The sequence below is a fragment of the Salvia hispanica genome, chromosome 6, assembly GCF_023119035.1.
Source record: "Salvia hispanica cultivar TCC Black 2014 chromosome 6, UniMelb_Shisp_WGS_1.0, whole genome shotgun sequence".
Lineage (NCBI taxonomy): Eukaryota > Viridiplantae > Streptophyta > Magnoliopsida > Lamiales > Lamiaceae > Salvia > Salvia hispanica.
Window position 1 is genome coordinate 23,813,469 of NC_062970.1, and position 10,984 is coordinate 23,824,452.

General features: G+C 38.7%; 1 protein-coding gene across 1 annotated transcript; it reads right to left on the bottom strand.

Moving 5' to 3' along the window:
• Positions 1 to 3,623: 3,623 nt before the first annotated feature.
• Positions 3,624 to 4,839, bottom strand: LOC125194971 (protein ALP1-like). The gene is made up of 2 exons (XM_048093182.1): positions 4,269 to 4,839; positions 3,624 to 4,213 (listed from the first exon to the last, which is right to left on the bottom strand). Exons 1-2 carry the CDS (start codon positions 4,837 to 4,839, stop codon positions 3,624 to 3,626), a joined length of 1,161 nt encoding a protein of 386 aa, XP_047949139.1.
• Positions 4,840 to 10,984: the final 6,145 nt, after the last annotated feature.

Below are 10,984 nucleotides of genomic sequence, written 5' to 3' on the forward strand. Positions count from 1 at the left end.
TTTTTCCATGAGTGGCCTATTATAAAGATGTCCAAGGTTGGTAAACCATCGGTTACGGTTTTAGACAATCGTGAACAGTAATCGGCCCATGAGCATATTTGGTAGTTTTGGTTCCGGGTTGTAAACTGCTGGGTTTTCAGTGGTTTTCACGGTTCCGGTTCTGGTGTTGATGGTTTTCTAGTTTTCTTAAATTTTATAATTTTTTAAAGTATTTCAATATGTAATTATAACATATAAAATAAATTCGAACAACAAAATGTGTAAATTATATTAAAAGTAAGACGAGGAAGGTGAAAAAAATTAATTTTATTAAGTTAGAGTTGTAACAGTAATAGCCATACTTGTTCAAGTTACAATGTATTACCCTCAAAGTAGATGACACAATTTCCTTTTTTTTTTAATTTGTCACACAAAAGAAGTCACATTTTCTTTTTTGGAAAAAAGTTTTCTCTCACATTATTATAAATGTACTCTATTTTCATTCTTCGTTTATGATACGCTCGAATTTTGCACTGTTTCAAGGTCTTTATTTGGTCTGTTTTTAATGTCAAAATCACAATTCATGTCCATATTTTGAATATTTGATCTATTTTGGTATTTTGACGTGTTTTGTGAGAAATGTGCATATTTGAGCCTAAAAAGACAGCAAAAAGTCGAAGTTGGATATCTGGAGCATTTGAGACGCCGAGCAGTCCACTGCAACCCATACAGCGACCGCAGGGGCCTAACGACCGCTGAGCCAATAGCGGTCCGCTCTGGAGAAAGTTGTGCTGAAACGAAGAACACGCCCAGCGACCGCTGGGGAGTGCGCAACGACTGCTCCAAGAGTTTCTGAAGCTACGAGATTATTCACAACGACTGTTGCAACACAGTGTAGCGACCACTATCCAAGAGGCAGATACTACGGATCAACCTGCAGCGACTGCTGGCCAAGGTCCAGCTGCCCGCTCCAAAAACGCGGCGCACAGAATTGACTTACTTTCTCCCCAAGACTTACCAAACTTAGCCACCTTTTACCTTATTTGCTGCTGCTCGAAAATACCTCTATAAATACCCCATCAAACCTCTTCATTAAAGATCCTCTTTTTGCCATTTAATTCTAGAGCATAAATTTGAGAGTTCTGCATTGTGCAAGAGGTTGAAAAAAGAATCAAGAGAAGATCAATGCTACAAGGATTCGACGTTTGGGTTTTATTGCTTTAGTTCTTATGTTCACTTTGTTTTCCCTACAATCTATTGTTTTAGCTTCTTCAATTTTGTGTAACTAAATTCATATGATTCTAGGGACGTGTTAGTAACGACTTTGGGTATACAATTCCATTTTCTATTGTAATATCCATTTTATTTTTACTTTGTTTCTTCCCTAAGTTGTTGGATAATGCTTCACGTTTGAGTGGCACATTCTGTGATAATCGTGAGAGGAGGTTGGCGAGTTAGGTCCACTTAGTAGACACTACAATTAGCTTCCCTTAAAACGACACGGTTAATTGAGAGTGATTAACTTTATAAGGGTCTTAGGAGCTTTTGGGAGTTACGGATCTAGGATTGACAACCCTAGTGTTGTAATTGGAATTTGTATAACAATCATTGTGAACACACTTCCCTAGAATTCTTTTATCTCTCATATTTTACCTCTTTAATTACTTGCAGTTAGTTGTTTACTTGCTTTCAAACTGTTTTTAGTTTCCAAAATTCCAAAACTTTCGGTTTTCAAAATAGTGAACGAAGCTTAGTAGATGGTAGCCAATTTGTGATCGTTTTCCCTGTGTTCGATATCCGGTACTGACCTTTAGCTATACTATATATACTATGTATACTTGCAGGTTTATTTAGTGCTACTAAAAAGTGCATCAATTTAAAACTCGCACACTATTTAACGCTTCTTCTTTCACTATTCTCGACTTCGATTGAAAAAAACTTTACACTTAACTTCGAAAATATACTCTTATGCAAAACTCTAAAATAAATCAAAAGAACAATTATTTTATCTTAGTTACCCCATTAGAAGAAACCATATAAAAATATTAATTGAACCTTAACTAAAAGTTTAGGCTAAAAAAAATTAAATATCTAAATTTTAGAAATGGGTCTTCCTATATTTATTTACTACAGCGCCAATTTATTAAGAGGTTGGCCCAGATTTTATTATTTCATTTTTTTAGCCCAAATAATTAAAGTGTTAGCCTAACAACAATTAAATAAAACAACCCCACTATCATCTTCCACACCATTTATCCCAATTAGAAATGATGTGAGAGAAGCTCCCACTTCCCACTAATTGCTACTGCCGCCGCCACCACGCTCCAGCGCCGTCGCCGCCTCCGGCGGCGCCCTCTCTCTCTCTCTCTCCCCTCCATCCATCTCTCTTCTTTCTCTCCTCTCTCTCTCTCTCTTTCTTCTCTCACTCCTCTCTCCTCTCTCCTCTCTCGGCCCTGCTCACGCCGGCGTCGCCGTCGCTGCTGTGCGCGCGGCGGCTCGCCGTCGCTGCCTTCTCCCTCTCGGATTCCGCCGCCGTCACCGCCATGCACCACCTAGACCGCCGCCGACCTCTTTACCTATCTCCCTCTTTCTCTCGGATCCGCCGCTGCCTCGCCATTCTCCGACAGGTAAGGTAGGCCAGTTTATCATTTATCCCTTTTGTTTTATTTCTGAAGATTTAATCTTTAATTTCAAAGTTTGGTATTTTTAACTTGTAGATTTGTGAAGGGGCGAAATCAGTGATGGATTTGAAGGAGGTTGGGCTGTCATCGTCGGCTGACGGTTTCCTAGCTCGCCCGGAATTCGACAGATTCCTACTTCTAAGATAAGCTTTCCAACTAAGTGTGTATTGTGGTTGTAGGATTTAGTGCATCTTATCTTACGAATTTGGTGATCTTGCGGTTTGGGGGACTTATTGGTGAAGCTTGTTGTTGAAGCTGTGTATTGCTAATTTCACTTGTGGCAGATTCTATTTTCTAATTATATGCATATGCTTGTACATATATGAAAGAAAAGAAAGGCTTGGTGTTTACCTTTTGATGTGGGAACAAAGTGTTGTTGGATTGTAGGGCTTGATCCTATTGTGGTCTGCAGCTCTATGTAACTCTCCCTACTCGTACTCCTTTCTTCTATATGTGTGTATGAAGAGAATTTGTAGAATGTTTGATAGTGATGGGTTTCCTGAAGTGGAAAGGCTTGGGGGTTTATATACTTGCTGATCCTTTGCAAGTTGCAATGCAAGTGGGGAGGGAGTTTAAACTTGGGGGAGGTTTAACTTAGAGCATGAATAATCCTGGCCCGGATTTGAGCCGCAAGTCCCCTCCACGTCATCATTCCCTCAAATTAGGGGTTCCAGGCCACAACTCATCTAACACCGCAGGCCACAACTCGGGCCAGAACTCAGGCCACAACTCATCTAACACCGCAGGCCACAACTCGGGCCACAACTCAGGCCACAACTATTCATCTGCACTATTCACAACATATTTTAATCGTAAAATAGAATACGTTGAACAATTAAAACCGAGAAAATTCATTGTTCAGTCGGAAAATAGAAAATTACAACATTGAAATTTAAAAATTCGAAAAAAAAAAATTTAACACATAAGTCAATTGCGGTTCCAAAATTCTTCAATTAGATCCGCTTAGAGGCGTGTGTGTTGATCTTCTTGGCGCATTGCCGCTGAACGGGCCATGACATTGCGCACGTCGGGAGGAACACCTTGCACGGTCGGATCGGTGACAGTGTAGCTACTGCTGGCGCTGACGAGCGGATCGTCGCTCCAGTCAGTGGCGTTGTCTCCCTCGTCCTCAACGATCATGTTATGCATTATGATACATGCATACATGATGTCGGCGATTAGCGGACGGTGCCAACCACGGGCCGGTCCCTTCACTATAGCCCAACGTGATTGGAGAACTCCAAATGCGCGCTCCACATCTTTCCGAGCCGCCTCTTGCTTTTTGGCAAACAACTTCCTCCTATCCGTAGTCGGACATGTGATGGTCTTCACGAACACGGGCCATCTAGGGTAGATCCCGTTTGCCAGATAGTACCCCATAGTGTACCGACGGTGGTTGGCCGTGAACTCTACGGTAGGCGCTCGCCCGGCACACAAGTCGTTGAACAATGGAGACCCGTTCAACACATTGAGGTCGTTGTTCGACCCAGCGACTCCAAAGTAGGCATGCCAGATCCACAACCGTTGGTCGGCAACGGCCTCCAACACAACCGCTAGTGAATGCTCCTCTCCAAGCCATTGGACAATTCTTCCACGGCCAGTGCATACAGTCGATGCTGCCCAGCATCCCCGGGAAGCCGTGCCTCTCCTCGTGCATTCGCACCAATCTGCGAACATCGTCGGACGTTGGCTTTCTCAAGTATGTGTCCTTGAATGCTTCGATCACTGCCCGACAGAATTTGGCTAGGCAAGAGCGTCCAGTATGCTTGCTCACATGGAGGTACTCATCAAACATATTTGCAGCTATTCCGTAAGCGAGTTGGCGGAGGGCGGATGTGCATTTCTGTAAAGTCGATATACTTTGCCGCCCGACAGCATCGAAGGTTTGCATAAAGTACGCGTCACGAGCCACAACTGCGTTGACAATGCGCAAGAACACATTCCTCCGCGTCCGGAACCGGCGACGGAACATCTGATCACTCCATCGAGGATCTGCAGAGAAATAATCCATGAAAAGCCGCAAACCAGCTTGTTCACGGTCTCGGTGGATATACATCCGAGTACACGGTACCCGGTCGTGTTGCTCGTTCCACGCTTGGATAGCAGCTTGATAGCGTTCCACCTCGTTGTTGATTTCTTCTTGGATTGCGGGCATCGCCGTCTCTAACATTCGAGCCATTTGAGCTTCGATTGCTCGTTGGCCTTCACGCCGAGGATTCATTTTTCGAATTTTATGGTGAGTGAGAGGGAATGAAGTTGAAGTGATTTGAAAATGGATGGAAGAGTGATATTTATATATTAATTTTCGAATTTAAAAAAAAAAAAAAAAAAATTCGGAGGGGACTTGCGGCCCGGCCCGAACGCAAATAACGCCGGGACGGGTCGCAACCGATGCGGCCCGGGCACGCATATCGCCGGCCTGGACGTGACGGAGGGAGAGGCCCCGGGACGCAACTGCGTCCTCGGGACCGGCCTGGGCCGAGCCGCATCGTCGTCCAACGCTAAACACGGGCCGGGACTCGCGAGTTGCGGCCCGGCCCAGTAGCGTTATTCATGCTCTTAAGGAAGGTTTTAACTTCACTGTAGTATTTGTATGTCAGAGATATTTATCCCCTTTGGTAATCCTACGGCAAAAATGTGTTTTGAGCATTGGGGGAGCTTATGTGGCTTTCATCTATCTACCTTGGCATTTATTGCCTACTTGGTTGAAATCCTGCAAAGATTTTGATTGGATTGGGGATTGAATTTCATCCGTCTATCTATCCTGCCCAAATCTACTATTGGATTTTATTTGATACTCCCTAATCCATTCAAAGATTTACTCCACAATTTATTTTCTTACTCTCTCTAATTCTCTTCTTTTGTAGGAAATAGCATCTATTCAAGGAGCATGGGCTATCCTCGTTGATGTATCGGCTTTCCTTGGAGCTTGAGCACAACCATTGAAAAGCTGCCTGAAACTTGCACATCTATCTCTAATTGTAAAATGTTAGGATTTGGTTGTATTGTATTTTTATCGGACTTCTTGTACGTGTATCGTATATTATGTACTATTCTCGAAAAAGGAGTAAGGGGTAGGGGGAGAGGACTTAGCTTAGGCGGAGGGGCGACCGGGCGACGGCGAGTGTCGACGGAGCCGAAGAACTTCTGCGGAGAAGCTGCGGATCACGGCGGCATCCATGCCGAGGCCGATGGCGAGCGACGTCGGCGGCGGTGCGGTGAGGCCGCCGAGCGAGAGAGAGAAGACGACGGAGGGAAAGGCGACGCCTTCTCCCTAACCGGGACTTCACCGAATGGAGAACCGGCGGAGTCAAGGCCGCCGAGGAGGAGCAGCCACGAGCTTGGAGCGGCGGCGGTGGCGAATTGGGAGAGGAGCCGCCATAGAAATTTCCCCTAAACTATAATTTTGAATCTTCAATTAGGAGTCTAGAGCTATCTTGGAGGATCGGGAGAAAAGAGGAATGGAGAAAGAGAAGGGGGCGAGCTCCGGCGATGCGGAGCAGCGCCATCCTCGCCGGAGGCGGCGACGAGCCGAGGAGAGAAACCGCCGCCTGCATCTCTGTTCGTCAATCTAAGGAAGTTAATTTTTGGAGATGTTGGTAGAAGAGGGGAAGTAGCCGACAAATGGAAGGAGTATTGGGCTGACATTAATTAAAATTGGGCCACTTGAATTGAGTAGCTGGGCCGGAGGAAATTAAAAGTATGGGCTCGAATAATTTAAATAGGATGAGGTTGTTCTTTTTGTCTATTCTTGGGCCACTTTAATTTATTAAGTGGGGCTGTAGTAGTTAAGAAAGTGAATGCAGTGGGCTTCGGGCCAAGAACTTAATTATGAGAACTTGGAATTATTTAAGGATTGAGATGGAGCTCAATTAATTAATTTCCAAATAATTTATTTAGATTTCGGGAAAATAAAGTAGTAAAGTGGGAGACGCGAAAGCTGACCGGCGTCGCCCCGCGACGCCATGGGCGACCTTAAGAAAAATCCGAAGAAAAGAATTTTAGAAGAGACTTTCCAAGAATTTCCTATTCTTGTAAATAAGGACCGAGTAATTATGTTAGAGAAAATAGAATTTCTCCAAGTTAATAAAGAGAATAAATGAACTCTGCAGAGTAGTGAAGCCGAGGTGGGATTAAGAAAAATCCTATAAGCCGAGACTGAGATATAGGTGCTATCCAATAGGATGCATGCATTCTTTCTAAAGAGAAATAATTCAAGTATTAATTAGCGTGCTACGCTATTTATTTTCAAGGGATAAATTGCTTGAGGGCGAGTGAGACCAAAGCGAGTAATTGAGTTGAGACATAAGCATATCAGGTGGGCTTTCTTTTAATATCCAGCACTATAGTGTGGATATAAAGCAAATACTTTTGAAGTTATGAAAAATCATTTTCTCAAAATGAAGCAGTGATTATTTTAAAGTTGTTGTCATGCCATAAAATGTTTGTTTTGAGGCCTATCTGTTGGGGCTCTAGCCCGCGGGTTTTTGGCGATGCCAGCCCGAGTTTAACGAATTCGGTTCCAATAGGACCGCAAATCCTATTCGGAATAACGTGCACGCGAGCCGTGAGCCATCAGCTGTTGGCCGGCGATGTGTCCGCTGAAGGTGGCCACCTTCACGGTACACGATTCTCGATAAGGCGAGGATCCAAAAGAACTTAGACTGCAATCGGACTTTTAAGATCACAGAGAATTTAGTATGCTCGGGCCTTTTAAGAAAAACCCCGTGCGATACTGTGGATGGATGACAACTATATAATGTATGTTTTGTTTTCGGCATGTGTCCACTAAGTACTCCTGTACTCAGCCCTGCATGTATTTATAAATGTGCAGGTTGAACGTCAAGAGGATGGAGAAATGATCGGAGTCGATGCTACTAAATAATCCAGTGGATCTTTTCACGATTCGTGTCTTCATACACGAAGTCGTCTAGTATGGACTTATTCCGCTACTCTTTTGTGAAGTGAGACATCTTAGAATCTCACCTTCGAATTCTGATTTATCGATGAAATGTTTTTAGTTCTAAGACCATGTAATGGTACATTTGACTTCTATTCTATGATATGATCGACTTGGCCTTCGGGCATATTCACAAGTTCTTTCCCCGTTTCTTTAATCCCTTCCATTAGTCGCGATTTACCCGCTTTAGCTATCCTTAGTAAAGTGCGGTCGTGACAATGACATTAAAATGTCAACACATAATTTTGTTGAACTTCAATATAATGTGTTGATATTATGTGTTGACATTTTGATGTCACCGTGTTGACATTTTTAATACACTGTATTAATGAATTAACATAGTTAGCAACTTAAATAGTTAGCAATATAACGCACCCCTATATGCAAATCATGTTACTTTTATTATATACATTTTTAAAAACTATTTAATAATAAAATAGTTGGATACAAATGAGTAATGACTATTTGCAATTTAATTATTTTTAGACTTATCATATGGAGTACTATCTAATTTAATATGTCAAGTAAACAAGGATATTGAGTCAATCACCACCAATTAGGTGGATGATATACTAAAAGTTAATTATATATATGTGGTCGATTTTATATTTTACAATTTCAATAATTATTTAATAGCATCATAGTTGAGGCAAATGATTATTCGCTCTTAATTTTTATACTCTAATTCTCATATATTTTCTTAAATTATGTTTTGCGTTTTTAAGCTAATATACAAATATTTAAATTAAAACTTTTATATTTTCTAAATTGTTACGAAATTATTAATTTATTTTAAGTTAATTGGATTGAATTGATTTTTATTGTGGTTAAGATCGATCAATCGAATCAAAAATCAAAATATTCAATAATTTTACTATATTTCAGATTAAATGAATTCAAGATTAATACAAGTTAAATTGAATCTAAAGTCCAACTTACTTTTTAAATTTATCATGTTGAATTTAGAATTAAACACAATTGTTTAATTAAATCAAATATTCAATTATAGTAGTTCAATTCAAATTAAATATGAAATTTTGACATTGGTCTTAATTGAAATATAATGTTACAGTTCATATAGTGAATTATTCTCATCCAATTATTTGGTTAGTACGAGAAATACTATGACATAAGTCTTGATTGAAATCTAATGTTGAAAAAAATACATCAATTAGTGCTTTGATTAGATGATATAGTAGTTCCTTAACGTGCTTGATATCTAATAATGGTAGTTTATTATCATCCAAACTTTTGACTTATTAGAGAAATCCAACTGATATTATTATTTGTTTACATAAATTTTTTAATTTACTTCAGTTCTAGTATAAAACAAAATAGATCAAACAGTAATTTATCTCATCGAGAAATACTAATGACTTAGTCTTGATTGAGATCTAATGTTGCAAAATAGAAAAATCAAATTAGCTATTTAATTTAATCCAACATTTTAATTTATTAGAGAAATCTTAATGATATTATTGTTTAATTAAATAATTTTTTATTATACTTAAGATATAATAATAAGTTATTTATTCTCATCCAACCATTTAATTTACTAAAAAATCATAATGACATTATTATTTAATTAAATGATTTTTTATAAAGTGCTCAAAATCTAATACTATTACAATCTAAATAAATCAATTAATAATTTACTCTCATCTATCCTTTTTATTTGCTATCAATACATATATTAATAATTTTTTATCATCTTGCTCATTTAACCAATGAGTTATTCACGAAATTTGAAGATCAAATAAAATAATTAGAATATCAACTATAATTAGTTCTAAAATGAACATAGACAATAAGATCTCATTTTTTTAGGGGATAACAATGACACACTAACGTGTATATAATCAAAAGCAATGCATTCATGTGGTAAGTTTCTCCATTAAAAGCAGTAGTAATATTGTGGTTAACTTTAAGTTTTGTGCATTAAATTTTTATTGGAAGTATAAAGTGAACAATTAATGCATAATTTGGATTCAAATTCGAAAAAGCAAGAAGAGAGAGATTCTAGTTAAAAAAAATGAAAATGGGTTGAAGGTTAATAGAGTCTTTTTAATTTTTCCACTAACCATCATTAATATTTTAATATATAATTAATACGGAAACTTACTAAAATATCCTTGTATCCTTGTGTGGTTAGCCATAACGTGATTGTTTAGCATCACTCATAATTAAGAGTAGTGCTAAATGGCCATAATATGGCTGGCCATAAAAATAAAATATTGTTACATTTAATGCTATTTACTTGGATTTAGTTCATCTTAAAAGAAACAATTGTCTAAGACTAATTTACCCTTTGTCCAGAAATAAATACACATAAAAAACTAAGTCATTAAATCATTTTGGAACTTTGAATATGTAGCTCATTTACGTCTTATGTCAACTTACTCATTTTTTTTTTGTAAAACTTTAATTTATTGTTTTATATTTTATTTTTAATTGTTTAATATATATAACTGCTTTTAAATCAGAACCTATAGCTTTATGATATTAAAATTTTATTATTGTTGATTATATATATAGATTCACTTGCAAATGAAATAATTTAAAGTATATTATATTTAACATTAATATTTAAATAACTTATAAATAAAATAAATGTAAACATTTTACTCATTATTTTACATACTAATTCAAACTTTTCGAGAAAAGATTTTTCCAATATTAAAAGTATATATAGAAAATTCTGATTAAATAAAATATAAAATTGATGGTTGGAGATTAATTGAAATCTTGAATATGAGGTTTATACACATTTTTTACACTTTTTTAACCTTATAAAAATATAGTACCAACACTCTATAAAAACCCTGAGATGAGATAATGGGAGCGAATTCATTAACTCGGCCATGAAACAATTTTTTCAAGAAAATGGCCTGATTCATCAAACCAGTTGTGCCTATACTCCCGAACAAAATGGTGTAGCCGAATGAAAAAACCGTTCCCTCCTAGAAATGACCCGCTCTATGCTCATTGAGTCAAAAGCCCCGAAACACTTCTGGCCAGAAGCTATTGCCACCTCAGCCTATCTCTTAAACAGATTACCCACAAGTATCCTCAAACACCAAACACCACTCTAAGCCCTATCCTCCTTCACCAAAATTCCACCACCCTTAACTCTTGAACCACGAGTCTTTGGGTGCTCCTTTTTTATTCACACCCCGAAACATGAACGGACCAAACTTTCCCCTTGTGCAATCAAGTGTGTCTTCGTGGGATACGGGGTAAACCAAAAGGGGTATAGGTGCTTCGATCCAAAAACCAACCGAGTGTTTGTCACCATGGATTGCAATTTCCTTGAAACCGAATACTTTTATACCCACCTCAGCGGTCAGGGGGAGAGTAGTGGTAA